The sequence below is a fragment of the Protopterus annectens genome, chromosome 6.part0 (assembly GCF_019279795.1).
Source record: "Protopterus annectens isolate FY-2018-M chromosome 6.part0, PAN1.0, whole genome shotgun sequence".
NCBI classification, from domain to species: Eukaryota; Metazoa; Chordata; order Ceratodontiformes; family Protopteridae; genus Protopterus; species Protopterus annectens.
The window spans coordinates 1,467,379,160-1,467,395,793 of NC_056737.1; the positions used below are offsets into that span (position 1 = coordinate 1,467,379,160).

Genomic DNA, 16,634 nt, shown 5'->3' on the forward strand with positions numbered 1-16,634 from the left:
AATTAAGATGGTAATTCACCCTAAAATATTATTTGTTATGCAATCATTAACATTGTCTCCACCAAAAAATTAATGAAAAAGATTACTAACATCCTACTTAAGCTACTTTGACATCCAAATCAACCCAGAGTTTCTTTTAATTGGCACACAAAGGTTGGGATAAAGGTGGAATAGGATTCTCTGATATTCAATTGTATGCTACTTCAACTATTGTAAAAATTATTGCATTGTGGATAAATTCATCATATGGATCAAAATGAAAACTAATGCATCCGTTGTTTTTATGCAAAAATAACAAACATATTACTAACTATCATAACAAATGGCTCCTAACAGTTTTGTCTGGCTAGTAGAAGAATATTATTTAAACTGAAACATTTTTTTCTAATCCAATTCCAGATATAAATAATATTATTTTTTCTTTCTGGAAATTCATATATTTTAATTATTGTTTTAAAGACCTAAGCTTTTCAATTTTCCCACTAGCACATGCAAATGAATGCTTAGAAACTCACAGTTTCACTAGAATAATAGATCTAAAAGAACAAAATAACTTGATTTATTGGCATCAGTCTTAAAATGGAACTGAAATGCATTCTGCTGAAAACTTAATGTCGAGATACTATCACAATTCTAATAAGTGGTTAACACTACAAATATGTAGGGATTTTTTAAACTCAAAGATAAACAAGATAAGTTGGATAAGAAATCTTTCTCCACAAATATTGAGCAAAGGAAAAATAAGTCTTACTTATCACAGATTTATATAATTTTTAGATTAGAATTCTTATACTTCGACAGTACTTTTTGGAAATATTCCACAAAAAGTAATAACAGAACTTGTATCGCTTGTTTAAACCATGGTTTGTTAAGTTAAATCAATCAATCAGATACATATAATATCATTAGGCAAGTGATCTATAAAATGATAAGCACTACATAAAAAACGTCTTGTCAGCAGAGGTCATACATTTGTTGAAGCTGAACAAGAATATTAAGAAATATTATAAAATCAGTAGCTTACTGCAATTCTTTTCATCAGATGCATCTTCACAGTCAATAATTTGGTTACACCATGCTGATTTGGGGATACAGCTCCTGTTCATGCATGAAAATTCTGATGAGCCACATGAAACACCTGAAAAGTAAAAATAACTAACTAAATAAATAAACAGAAAAGTTATCACACAACTACTTCCTTCATTTAATTCTACATTAATCTGTCTGATTGTGTTATGTCTATCTGTATTCATCTATCTTAATCACTTTGGTAAATTAACAGCTATATTAGATTTTATAACCTACATCAGAGGTAACCTATTTGCTGCAGCTTAACTTTAATTCTACAATGCAATAGCTGGAACTGGTGTGTAATGAATACAAAAAACATACAATATTCACAGTAACTGTTATTTGTATTTTACACATATCATACAGCTGATCAGTTAGACAAATTATGCTACAGTATAACAATTTTACAGAGTAAGCTTTAAAAAATAAGTTAACTTCAGTTTTCAATGTATTAATGACAAATAATAAAAGTATATGTAGTTAGGAGCTAGAAGTCACCCTTTGACCATCAAAAGATTACAGTTAATAAAAGCTGTGGTAATTCGATCAACAGAACTGACCAAACATAATACAAGAATGCAACACGAATGAAGCTGAAAAGACTGTAATATGCATTTTTCTGAAGGGGGGGGGCAAGTCTCATAGCACCCTTTACATCTTAATTTTTAAGTACCAAATCCAAAATCACACAAACATAAAGACTGGAAGAAATGCTAGTATATAAAGTTGCTTTCTCTTCTCTATGTCTGTCCTAAGTCAGCAGGATTATAGTAAAATAGCAATGCTCAATGGATGGAACTTGAAATCACTGGCAGCAATTGACAAAGGGGCATTTGAGAGAGACAAAGAAGTCTTAATTACTCTTTACTCCAATTAGCTTATTTGTTCTTTATAGGGTTACCACCTTCCTTCACGACTAAAACTGGAGTAAAGCCATGCCCCTCACGTCACCAGTAACCCTGCCTCCCCACCCCCCTCTCCCGCCCACATACTGCCTATTTTGTGATGTCACAATGGCATCACTCGGCGGGAATGCCCTCTTTTTTCATTCCCGACACCTGCTTTTGGCTGATTTACTATGCTTTTCTGTAAAAAAGCATAGTAAATCAGCCGATTTGCAAACTCCGATAGTCTGTTTCCTTTTTGAAACAGAATACCGGAGTTTGTACAGTGTTTTCCGGACTACCGGAGAATCAGTTTAATTTCCGGATAGTCCAGAAAAAAAATGGAGGGGTGGCAAGCCTAGTCCTTTACTCATATCTCATCATATCCATTGCTAATAATAGTGCCCCTTTCGACAAGTATTTGTCTAAACATATCAATCAACTTGAGAGAACTCAGAGATTCCTATCTAAAGTGATGAAGGGTCTTAGAAGTCTTAGTTATCAGGGCAGAATGACACCTTTCTGTACTAAATTTCTCATAGACTCCTCTGTGAGGATGTGTTTCTAGCTTTTCAATCATGAAAAATCCAACCATTTTGACCTGTGTTTCTTTTCAGAACTGATGGGCACTCAAATACACAGTTAACAGATAAACAAGACACGGTGGAATGATTAGCCATATCCCAACATATCCTTCATCTTTGGAATAAACTCCCAGTACATGTAAAGCAGAGGAACACCCTTGCCATCATTAAGGTAAAGCTGGATAATTGGATATGCAAACTCATTTTCATCTCCAGATTATCTTATATTGCCCTCATTGAGGTTGGAAGGAATCTTTGAATATGGTTTAATGGATAGACTTGTAATGGTCTACAACTGATTACCTAATACTTACCTAAGAACCTATAAGATAGACCCAAGAAGTTGACATTTATTCATTAAGTTCACAGTCAGGTGTCAATTTCCCATTCTAGCACATATAATTCCGATATGAAAAAAGTTAAAGAAAAATTACATTTCATAATATTTGGTGGCGTAGTATTGTAATACCATACTTGGGACTCAATTCATAGTCATGGTTTCCTTTGTGCAGTGTCTCCATGAATCTATGTCAACTTCTTCGGGGCTGTCTGCATGATATATACTATTTCTATGAGTGTCAGGTGTAGTGTATGATGGAAGAATGTCAAAGAAGCTAAAAATTAATGTGTTAAGGTGTTCAAAGCAGTGCTGTGACCAGTACTACTACTATATGGTAGAAAAAACTCAAGCAGTAAAGGCAGAGCTGTTGAGGAAGCTAGATGTGATGGAGATAAAGTACCTGAGATGGGTGGTAGGATGAACACTGTGAGACAGAAAAAGAAATGAGGACATGACAGCAGAAGTCAAATTAGCTCAAAACAGATTATGGAGGTTTGGGACATTTGTAGAAAAGCAGGAGACAAACTGGTGAAGAAGATTTGGGACAGCCAGGAAAAAGGTAAGAAATAACAGGGTCATCCAGCAAAGAGGTGAATGTATTGTGTGAGAGAAAACTTGTGACAGTCAGCCATGAATGTGGAAAAAGGTAGGAGAGTGGCATTGAACAGAGAGAGAGAGAGAGATGGCAACAATTGATACAATAGCCTGACCCCATTTAGAAAATGGGAAATGGGGGGGGGGGGCTGTTGATTATGATGATTATGGTGATGATGATATATCATAGAAACACCCCAGAAGTCTGGGAGTCATAGATTGTACTGCTAGTGAAATAAAGGCCCCACTTGGTGAACTGGAAAGGATGTATACAAACTTCAAAGAGTATCACTCTATCAACTGCCAAATGATCTGCAATGCATGGGGTATTGCCTACCATGTGAGCAGGGGCCTCCCAGGTAAATATCACAATCCCCAATTATGGCACACATATGACCTGTACCAACAGCTAGCAAGGGGTGACATCCCACAAGGGCATCTTGCTGATGATTCTGCACGTGGCCTGAAACCCTAGCTCATGACCTCATGACATTTGTTAGAAATCCACAAAATCAAACAGGCCATGGGTACAACCATGCCCAGTTATAAACAAAAAGCATTAATGAGCTTGTGCTTGGGTTGCTGAAGGCACATGCTTGTAAAAATACTGTCAGCGTGGGCAATGTTACAGTCATACTTAGGAAACAGTTATAGGAGAGTGAACACTTGCAGTGTTAGAAGCCACCAACACACCAGGCAGTGATGGATGTATCAGATGAGGAGTCAACGGAGGAGCCAGCCACAGAAGATTATCATGTCAGACAGAGGAAGGTGCAGTGTGCCATGCACTGGCTAATAGGCAGTGGCTTGCACATAGCATCAGAACATAGTAGACAAGAATAAGGCAGTACACTGCTGTAAAAATGATGCTTGCAAAACTATCACTAGGTAGTAAATATCCTTGCATAAGTTGGTCACACAGTACAACAGGCACAGGCAATGCAAGTAACAATGCACAAAGGGATGGGCATATTTTTATTTGCACAAATGGGGAATGGAGTTCAGCAGTGGATGCCTTTCACAGTCCTGAGGAGTTAGAAAGTAATGCGCTGCTTTTGTCTGTCCTCTCAGTTCTTGGGAGGGGGCCTTAAATTTAATACTGTCTGAGAAGGGTCAGTGTCAGTGGAGGTGTGATGTACTGGGGGCTGCAGTGGTGTGAGCAGGGGTTCACAGGGACTCAGCCTCATCAGTAATCGCAGCACTCTGGATTAGACTACTGGACAGGTTCAGAGTGTGAATGGCATGCCCCCACCCATGAGATTTGGCTCTAGTAGGATATTAGTGGATGTACTATGCCTAGATGCTGGTGTGCTGTATGACTTTGAATGACTTTCATACAGGATGTACCACTGAGGTGATAGCCACGAGCACCAAAATATCTTCTCCTGGGTAAAGACAACTCCACAAAAGATGTTGCAAAGGAAGTGCTAGCTGTGCAGGAGGGAGATCTTGGCCATCTATGCCACACTTGATATATTTTGTGGCTGTAGCAGTTGAATGACTCTACAGATGGCTACTCACCCCTGGCAGGCAAACCAGACAAGACATTGCTTGTTCTAGTATGTGACTTGAGTTTCTCCAAACAATTGTATACATTGTGCATGTACTCTCATAGGCCATCAAGCACACACTGAATCATCCTCTGTGTCTCTGCCACAGCTGTGGTAATGCTAACTTGTGCCTCCAATTTGACCCTGCATATACACTGATTTTTGGTCAATGGCATACAATCCTTGGGAGAGTGCAGTAAATATGTCACTAGTGACGACCATTACACATCCCCTGAGTGGACCTCTCTGTCCACAGGTGTAAGGGGAAGATTCTGACATCTGTCAACTGGGGGCCAGCACACTTTTCTGATTAATTTTATTAATTTATTTATTTTTCATTTGTTAATCAGGGTGTCTGACTGAGCCGAACAGGCCCTTTTTCAGCAGAGGCCCAGGGAGAAAAGCTCCACAATGAAAAATTACATATACATTTAGATATATACACATGATCAGTATACACACAGATTACAATGTACATGTTTTTACAGTGCTATGCAGCACATCAACAGTTACAGTGGAGAGAACAAACAAGAAAATATGAATTTAAAAAATAAAGGTAATTAATAGATTTGTGGTGTACAGCTGAAATTTGGAACATAGGTAGAATACATACATAGTACATAGGTACAGTACATACATTATACATTAGCCAGCGTTTGTGAGTAAGAATGAAAACTATTACCAAGTACTCTAGTACTGTAGTACTCTAATGTCTTCATTAACTTGTCCTCATTATGAGATATAGGGAGACTGGGTATCTGCAAGCAGAAGCTGTGTCCATTGCCTGTGCTGTGGATGCAGTGGTCACATCCAGGTGAACAATGCATACTCTGTATTCCCTGACTGATCCAGTTCATCCCTGGCATAATTACTAGAGGGTGCATATCCTCCAACATCAGATAGAGCAGTTTCACAGTGCTGGAGTTGGATAAAATACACAAAATATCCAGTGTTAGTATGACCTGGCACCAGAAAAGTATAAGTAAGTAATTGTAACACATAAGCATAGAAATTTGTAATTTATTTGCATACCTTGTGCAGATAGTGAACTCCTGATGTACTTGCATACCAAAAGTCTGACGGTTTTAATACTTTTGACAGTGACTAAGGGGTGCAGATTAATTACAGGTATTCATACACAAAAATATTTCTGAATACCTAGAGCATCTCCAGTGGATTGTTTTTTGGGCATCTGTCACTCTTTTCCAACATCTAGCACTGCATTGTGGGACTCTGTAGAGGTGTCTCCACCTCTTAAAGAGGCCAGGGACAAGGCTCAGTCTCCATGACAGATGATATGTTTATTGACTCCCACCCACAGTTCTAAATACCCAGGCCATGATTTGTGTTCTTTGTTGGGCAGCATGTTCAGCGTTATTGGCCTTGTATTGCACCATTTCATACCTGCAGTTGTAGCCACCAGCCGCAATAATGTCTGCACAATATCATCGCAGGCACTGCGTGCAGGCAAAATGGCCATATCTGATGGAAATATAGGGCCTATAGTAATAGCTTATTCTACACATCTAATAAATTTGGCTTACAAAGATGTTTCAACAGAAATCCCAGAGTCAGCAGTGTGCTTCTGCTTTCTCTGTTTTTAGGCATTGCTCTGTAGGTATGCAAACAAAAAAAAGCTGTACTAGCTGCCTTGTTCCTGTCTTGCCCTGCCAAATTTATACTCTACTATTATACCCCTTTGGTCATACAGAATGCTGTCTGAGTACCTGAGAGTTATGTATCTGTCGTCAAATTCTTTAATTAAAGTCAGGCATTTAAGTTTACTGAGCATTCGCTCATACCAAAAACCATTGCCTATACCACTGCTAATAAGAAAGGTGACATGGATGTTTATCTGAGGGTTAAAAATACTTTTGCAACTGACACATATGTAATGTAAACAGCAGACTCAAGTGCCTCACATTAACCTTAACAGTCCATTAGGCCAACAAGAGCCTTACCCTTGCAATTCCACTCTTAGTACAACTTACTGACAAACCTCTCGCTTATTATGTTCAACTGCATTGAAAAAACTGCAGTACTTCAAAGGATAGACTTGTAAAACATTCCATTTATCTTGTAAAATCAGAGCTGTAGTTTTGGTTGATCAAATATTCAGTCATTCAGCTTTTACATCTCCCAAACCTGTCTCCTCTGCAGCTTCTTCTATAGCACACTAAGATTATCTGCCTTGTATTATACAGTCACATGTCTGGCTGCAGCAATTATACTAATTAGGGTGCAACTCATTATTGTTTCTAAATCACTTAATTTGCATGAAGAGCACACTTGCTAACCATCATGCTTAAGTCTCCTCCATTTTGTTCACATGAATGGGTGATGCGGGCAGCACCACGTACGAGAGGTCCAGACCATGCTTGCAGGGTGATCTGTAATTCAAAATCGAACTATCTCTGACTCGAATGTCTGTAGTTCCTGATTTCTTAACAACATATGCAGGAATACAGAACTGCCATGTTTAAGACATTAAAGTACCACTGTGAACCATAACAATCCAGGGCCTATATTATCTGAGCCCATAATGCATTGTGCAAATGCCCATCAATGCTTGTTGGTGCTGAGCAGATGAACATGTGAGACCTGATTTGTGTGCCAATTTGCTGCCAAAGTAAGACATCATGGCTGGAGAAGAAGATGGTAGTGCACCTTTTAGAAAACAGAAGTAGTGAAGAGGGGAGTCAAAATATTTCTCTACCCCCTCTTCCATAAGTATTACAGTCAGAGACACCAGCAGGAGGGCTATCGAGGGCACCAGTATATGACTGAAGCCTAGAATAGCTTAGCCCAGACTAGCACCCATGTGAGTGTCATCGCAAACATGGTAGAACAGTTCCATCACAAATATAGTGACATGAGGCACCACAGTCCAGACCTCTTAGGCTCCATTAAGGTAAGCAGCGGGTACCATCTATTTACTGCATGTTGAAATTGTCTGAGCTACACATAAAACCATGCTACTGGCTGTCATGCAGGAATAATGGCCAACAGGGTGTGTGCTATTGTGAAAATAATGCCTGCCAAGCGGAAGGGCATTCTGTCCACAATTACACATACCCTGGAGGGCACTATTGCACTTAGAAAATAGGCTGTCTGAAAAATTGTTGTGTTTTACTTTTTTTTTTTAATTACTATTTTTTTTATATATTTTTCATGCAAAATAGTTCCTCTGCCTAATGCTTTAAAGTTGCTGTAGTATATGTAAATGGTGTTGGAAGAAGCAATAAACATCCAAAATATAACGTTTCCTTCAGAAAATTCATGTTAACACATATCCTATTATTTAAGTGACTTTGTAATTTTATAAGAACAATAATTAGAATCTGTTCCTATTTTTGAGGGTTGTCCCCCCTTATTTTTAGGCTTTATCCAGTTTTCTTCAACTGAGAGGTCAAGAGGTATGCAAACCTCTTTACTACTGCTGCTGGTGGTCAGTCTCAGCCACTCACTCACACACACACACACACACACACACACACACACACGCACACACGCACACACGCACACACACACACACACACACACACACACACACACACACACACACACACACCTCTGCTTCAGAAAATGCATGCTAACACAAATTCTAATATTAAAATACCTTTGTGACTTTCTACCAGCAATATTTAAATTATGGTCCTATTTTGAGCCTTTGCCCCCTATTTATTTTAGGCTTATCCAGATACCTTGAGCTAAGAAGTCAAGAGGTATGAAAATCTCTTAACTGCTGCTGCTGCCACAGATCACTTGATCACTGCCATTTCTTTTTTTTTTTTTTTTCGATAATCATTTTTATTATTTTTCAAAACCATAACACAATCCACACACTATTTACATTATGTACAAAATTGCTTCCAATGGTTAGCTCCATATCATATGTCAACATCATGCATTAACAATAGATACCTTACTAATCAGGTAGAGAAAAAAAAAAAAAAACGAAAAAACTAAAAGAGAATAGCAACAAACCAAAGCCAACAATCTGTATTATTTCTACGTCCTCTATCTAATCTAAGATTAAGTTTGTTCTCTTACTGTATGTCCTGAGAGAAAGTGGATAGGAACCTCTAAGCCAACACAATGTTAAAAATTTGCTCCCATATTTTTATACTATTTATACTTTTCTTGTTGTTACTAATTAATAATTTATGCGCTAAGATATGCTTAATCGCTAACAGCCTGAAATTTTCCCACGATGTCTGAGCTGGGTTCAACCAATTTGTGGCTATATATAATTTCATTAATAAACTGATATTCATAATTACGATCCTCTTTGATTTATCTAAATTCTCCGGGGGGGATATGGAGAATCAAAAATTCCCAGGAGAGTGTTGAGTTTTGGTAACCCATTTTTTGTAACTGCAATTTTAATGAGTTCCACAATTTATAAATGCACTTGCAACTCCAGAACATGTGTAGCAGGTCCGCTGTCTGATTTAAACACTGTGGACATTTGGGTGAGTTCTTCGAATCAAATTTATGAAGAGTGAGACGAGTATAATACGCATTATTAAATATCATCAGTTGAGTAAAGACCAGTTTTTGAAGGGATACTGATTTCAATGTTAAGCTAAATGCCTCTAATATCTTACTATCATCTAGGGATACCAATTTCTCTTTCCAGTATTTCGATAAAAGAATATAATTATTGTATTTCCTCTCTTTTATCACTTTATATGCTGAGGTTATGTATTTCCTATCTTGTAGCAAGGCTTCCCACAGATTACGAGAGATCACTAAGTCCTCTTCTTTGATTTCGGCGCTGTTAAAATAATTTATGGCAAGATCTTTTAGCTGCCTCATTATAATTAAATAAGAAATGGGAAGATTCATCTCTTTTAAAATATTGTGTACTGATACTCCTAAGAAGGGGTATAAATCAAGCACAGTTAAATCCTTAATAAGGGGAAATTTCTTTAAATCTATCAGTTGACTACCAATAGTTATGTTTGGATTCCCATGAAACGGTTGAAAAACCATCATATAGTTTAGTAAGTTTAAAGAGGCAAACAGAGTTTGAATTGCCATTACACAAATCTTAATGTGCTCCATTAAATCATATTTGCTCAGTGTTCGATTATTTAAAAATTGTACCGCTTTAACGTTAATTCCCACTCCTTTTATGTGTTTACAAGTTAGAAGCACCCATTTGGGTATCCATTTTCTACTATTACTGTCCAAGTAAGACACCCTTAAAATCCTTTTAGCCTGAATCACTAAATAGTACATTTCAAAATCCGGTAGATCCAACCCCCCCCTATTTTTGGGAGCCGTCAATTTCTCATATGATATTCTCGTTTTCCTGGGTTCCCAAAGAAATCTCCCCAATCCTATCTGAAACTGCTTAAAAAATGTTTTCGTGATTTTGAGCTGTGCCGCTCTAAAAATATATAGCATTCTGGGAAGAACATTCATTTTTATAATCGCTGCTCTTGCCATCATCGGTAATTTCAACTTACTCCATCTTTTTAAATCCAATGTTATTCGGTCTCCAGTTGCCTTAATATTATTTATAAAGAAATCTCTGTTTTCAGTTGAGAATGCAATCCCCAGATATTGTATCCTTTCTTCCGTCCTTACTTGTCCTATCAATGGTAGCATTGAAAAAGGTGTGGGTGTCTTTAAAGGGAATATTTTGGTTTTTTTAAAATTTAGTTTGTAATTAGAAATTCTCTCAAAGTTTTGTATTGCTGCTAGTATTTTTTCAGTATCCGAAACCGGTGTGGTACAGTATATATTTAAATCATCTGCAAAGGCAGCCATCCTAACATTTATCCCAAGAAGTACTGGAGAGTTATAAAAGACATTTTGCTTCCTATGTAGAAATAAGGGCTCCAAATACAGATTAAACAGTATGGGAGATAATGGGCATCCCTGTCGAGTACCATTTTTAATTTGAATCCTTTTGGAGCATTCATGATTTATAGATAAATTAGTGTATGCATTATTGTATAATTTCCTTAATGTTGAAATAAACTCCTGAGGTATATTGAAATATGATAATATATCAAATAAATATGCCAGATTAACTCTGTCGAATGCTTTCTGAGCGTCAATTATTAGGGCATATATGTTCATATTTTTATACTTTGCATAAGAAATTAGTGTATGAAGAGTTAATGTATTGTCCGTAGTCTGTCTCCCATCTATAAACCCCGCCTGTTCCTCTGATATTATCGAATTTATTACTTTTTTCAGTCTACTAGCTAGAATGGATGTCATGATTTTCATGTCAATATTCAGCAGTGATATGGGCCTGTAATTGTCTGGATTTTTGGAATCACTATTCTCCTTCAATATCAGAATTGTCCTTGAGGCATTAAAGTGGGGATCATTGCTACCATTCAGAATGATATAATTAAAAGTCTGTGAAAGTACACTGCTCAGAATCACACTAAAAGATTTGTAGAATTCAGAGGTCATACCATCTGGCCCTGGGGCTTTATGGGGCTTCAATTTCTTAATTGCCTCCAAAACCTCCTCAACTGTAATCGATGCAATTAATTCTCCATGAGAGTCCTTATCAATATTAGGAAAAATAATTTTCTGTAGGAATTCTTTCCTATCTTTATCTTGGAAGTGTGCTTGCTGCTCACCGTACATCTGATTAAAAATTTGTTCAAAAATCTTCATGATATCTGCCTTGTCAGTATATATAGTATTGTTATGATTTATTTCAGTAATTAATCATGTTGATTTCGTCTGATTAATAATATGGGCTAAAGCTTTCGAGGGAGTTTGAATATGATTTGCATACTTTACTAAACTTCTTTGTTCATAAAGTGTCAATTTTCTATTAAGCAGTAGAAACAGCTCTTTCTGACATCTTAATAACTCAGTTTCTGTCTGTTCATTATAGTTCCCCATCAACTCCTGGTCCAATAGTTGTATTTTGGTTTCCAAATCCAGTTGTTCCTTATTTTGTAATTTTTTATAATATGTAGCTTTCTGAATCAATAATCCTCTTACCAATGTTTTAGTTGTAGCCCATTCTATATCTATTGGGTGTCTATTTCGGGGAATATTGTATAATAATTGTTTAAGTATCTCCTTGACTTCTTGTAATATATCCTCTTTGGTCAATAAGTATGGGTTTAAGGACCAATTATATCCATGATGGCTTTTAGTGTTCATAATATTGGTATTTAGAGTTAAAGTTATCTTAGAATGGTCAGAGAGCTGCCTAGCTTGATTAGAAACCCTGGGGTCAAGTGAAATCAATACTTCTGAAATTAGAAAAAAGTCAATTCTCGACCACATTTTATGGCAGCTAGAGTAAAAGGTAAAGTTCTCTGCCTTTGCTTGTATGTGTGTGTGTTTAAAAGGGTCATACAGTTTGAAATCAGTTCTCAGTTCTTTCAACGCTACCATTGCCTGCTTATTAAAAGCTGTAGAAGCCCCCAACTTATCCAGTTTAGAATCTTGGTATGAGTTCCAGTCACCTCCCATCACTATGTAGCAGTTATTATATGACTGTAAAATGGAGCAAATTGAAGTTATAAAATGATGTTGGTTCACATTAGGGGCATATACACATATAAGTACTATAGGTTTATCATAACAGTCGGATTTGAGAACCACCAAACACCATCTGCCTTCTTTGTCTATTTTATCATCCAAAATTTCTCCTTGAAAGTGATTCTTAATTATAATTGCTACCCCAGCACTATTCATTGTCCCTTCCGCCGCCATAATCTTCCTAATCCATTTCTTATCCTTCATTGTCTCCCACTGGTCATTAGTCAAATGCGTTTCTTGTAATAAGATAAAGCCTGCTATTGATTTAAAAAATAGATGCAAAAACAGCTTTCTTTTTTTCATGTTCTGGAGTCCTTTAACATTCCAGGATTCTATTATCCACATTCAAAGCTACTTAAAAATGTACATCGATATCTAGTTTTTTTTGACCACCTTAGATTGACAAGTGTTGGCATTTCGTAAATTATTTGGAAGCAAAACTGCCATCCCATCCCTACCCAGTGCCTATCCACTATTCCTCTGGACCAGGATGAACATAGGCTTTTCACATTGCTTAGACCTCCCCGAGTATCTAATCTACCAAATCTACTAATTAACAATAAAATGTCATGCAAAAAACCTACACCAACTACATCTACGTCTACAAAGCCTAAACCTGACATTCCCTACTAAACACTGCACACAAGTAACTACAGCTCTGTACATTTTCCCCAGTATACATATAAACTAATTGTGCCTGACAGTCAGAATAGTTCACTTCTATCAGTCTTTATGTTCAGCATTAGCATACAAGCATTATAATTTCTTGTTCTATAACATTTTAAATATCAGTTCACATAATAGGCACACAGTTGTTATACATTTTGTTTAAATAATCTGACTATTATAGTCAGCTATATTACTCCAAAACAATCTTACAAAGTACCATGCTGATACTTGGAAATCATTGCAGTTAAAAATAAAACTATAATGCACAATCACTTGTTGTAACAGTAAGTAAAGAAAAAGAGAAGAATAAAGAGGTTAAAGAAACAGAAAGAGAGCACACAAGAAAAAGAGGAAAGGGGAGGAAGATGGATTATTTAACACATCTTAAACCATATTATTGCATGTTCTTTATTATTGTCACCATATCTTTTACCTCTATTAAACTAAGTGTGCTTACATCAATATCTAATTACAGATGATACACTCTCTCTAAAAGGATGAAGCATGAGAGATACAGAATTATTAACAAGACAGAAAAAGAGCAAGAATAGAGAGAAAGCAAGAAAGAGAAATAAAATAAAGACTACATTACCTTAATCTACCACTATGCCATACAATCTCCTTCTTTAACAATCCAGCCATTCACTTAGCATTTACCTGACCCACTTGGCTTCATTAAACATCCTGCAGGCATTTTACCCTTAAATAAGTTCATAAACAACTTTGTTTTGTTTCTTCAGTAGTTCTTCTTTCTTCCCAGCAGTTGCATCAGTTCAGGCAGTTCTACTTCCTTCGTTCGCGCTCGCGATGGGGGAACCAATTCGCGAACGGACCTCCAGGATGCACCACACTGAAAACAGTCCCCCTGCTTCCTCTAACACATTTCCTGTTGCCTCGAGGGTCAGAAGTGCTCGCTAAAGTCATAAAACTTCTTGGAATCTTCGGGTTTCAGCTGGGAAAATGAGATAAGGAGATAAAACGGAGATTTTCCTGGCCTGCTGCAAAAACAAGAACAGACAAAGGATTCCAAAGCCTCGGATCATCGTAAATGAAGAATCCCATTCACGCTGATGTTGAAGAAAGCCTAGATGGACTGTTCACATTTCCGACGGTGGCAGAGCCTTGAAAAGTTTCAAAAAGGTAGGTCTGGCTTCTTTTTTCGTACTTACAGTGTACTTAATGCCATCAACAGTAAAAATTAAACTATTAGGATATTTCATTTGGAATCTAATGTTTTTATCAATAGACTGCCTTATTTGTGTTGGTAAATCCTGTGCTATGGAAACTTTATAGTTTTGCCATGTTATAGAACTACCAGATTTTTTAATGGTTAGAAGTATTTTGCTCACATCTTGGTAGTTTAATATTTTGACATACACAGGTCTGGGTGTATTTGAAGCTTGAGAGTCCCTGTATGCTCTATGCGCTCTTTCTATGACAATTTGCTTAACAGCCACGGAGTCCTTAAGCAGTATTTCAAATATTTGTATAATGGAAGTAGTCAGATCATTATATTGGATTGATTCTGGGATCCCTCTGATAATTATGTTGTTACGTCTCGATCTTGCTTCCAAGTCCAGAATTTTGTTTTGCATCATTTGAATGTCAGCCTCATGGGACTCAATTCTTTTAGTGAGCATTATTATGTTGTCTTCATTTGCTGCTATTCTGGTTTCCGCTTTCTCCATTCTTGCCAGAATCCGGTTGCATGTGTCACTAAATGTTTGTGTTTGGGATGTTAGATCTTTTAAGGCTTCCTGTATAGGTAGTAATGCAGTCTTAATTTCTTCCATTGTGACCTGTTGATCAGGTTTGGTTGTTACCCCTGTTTTTGTAGTCTCTTGCTGTTTAATTGTTTTCTGTCTCTTAATTATAGATTCCTTCTCCGGAGACTGTAATGCTGACAGCTTAGTTTTGGTAGTTGTAGTATCCATATTTTTATCTTCTTTTGACATTTCGCAATGCTGCAGATAAAGTTATCTCCCAAGGAAAAGTTTCAGAAGTGAGGTAGTTCAGTCCTTTGTTTGGTGCTCTGTTCAGAGTCAACCTAACTATCAGTTCCAATCCTGTTGTCACCAAGTATTTTCTTTCAATTTTTCTTCCTCGGAAAGATAACTGACTTCTAGTAGTTTAATAATTGCTGCCAATTAGTAGATTAACTCCAAGTGTACATCCACAGGGTTGATTTTTTTCTCTGGTATTTGGAGAGCTTAAGTACTGCAGTGCTTATAGAATGGCGGAATCAATCACTGCCATTTCTTCACTTTCTGTCCCTGCCTCTCTCTCTCTGTCACACACACACACACACACACACACACACACACACACACACACACACACACACACACACACACACACAGAGTTTCTTTGCTTTCATGCACGTATTCACTCACACATACATACAGAAACACACACACACACACACACACACGCACATTCACACGCGCGTGCGCACACACTTTTTCAGTTTCATTTTTTTTTCACTTACTAAACAGCAAAACAGCTGCTTAGTGAGTGTAAAATAATAGCTCAATCTCTCTCTCTCACTTTCATACATGCATACACTCTCACACACAGACATAAACACATACACAATTTTTTGTATTTTAATTTTCTTTACTTCTTTTTTTATTTTACGCTCACTAGAAAGCAAAAGCACTGCTTAACGAGTGTAAAATAATGGCAGTCATTAGTTTTTTTTCGGTCAGAGCTCAACAGCAGCTTGATATACTGCCAAAGCTGCAGACTTGTTTTTTAGCAGGCATTACCTGTAGACCCTGCTGGAGAATGTTCCTTCTCCAATCAGGGTGAGATATACAGGTCACCCATTCTCTATCAACAAATATTACACAGTGCTTTTCTTAACTCTATAGTCCCTGAAGACATTAAAGTGAATAGGCAGCTACATAGGAGGAGACTGGAGTGCCAGAATGAATATACTTGCTTCAGAAAGTGCAGCTTTTAATGTTAGAATTAATTTTTAAACTGTATACCCTTTATAAGCTGCTGCCACTCCTATGATAGCTGCCATAGGTCAAAGGTAGAAGCACAACTGCTGAATGCTATTAATCTGTGTTTGTGCATAACTCTTCCCATATACATCGACAAATAGGCCAGTATGTTAAGGCTGTACTCTTACATTATAATGATTCTTGGTGTTCAGTTCTCCATTCTCAATTTATGTTATTATAATGGTTCTGTCTTGTTACTGTACCTAAAGCATTTGGTGTGGAAAATAAGTATGAGCAACAATTTTGGGTTGGCGGACATCTGTGTCATGGACAATCTTTGTTGATATACTTGTTTCATTCACTTATAAGCTGTGACTGAAAGGATTCTTTTCTTTATATATGTACATTTGTCTTAGATATCATTACTGCATATTGGTCTACAGCTCCCATTACTT

General features: G+C 37.0%; 1 protein-coding gene across 1 annotated transcript in view; it reads right to left on the reverse strand.

Annotated features, from left to right (window-relative positions):
• LRP1B (LDL receptor related protein 1B) overlaps nt 1-16,634 on the reverse strand; it is a gene marked incomplete at its 5' end in the record, with an annotated part of 5,941,474 nt that overhangs the window by 2,373,921 nt on the left and 3,550,919 nt on the right. The window contains one exon of the mRNA XM_044073672.1: nt 1,025-1,138. Coding sequence (XP_043929607.1) covers nt 1,025-1,138 — 114 coding nt within the window. The remainder of the gene's footprint in view (nt 1-1,024; nt 1,139-16,634) is intronic.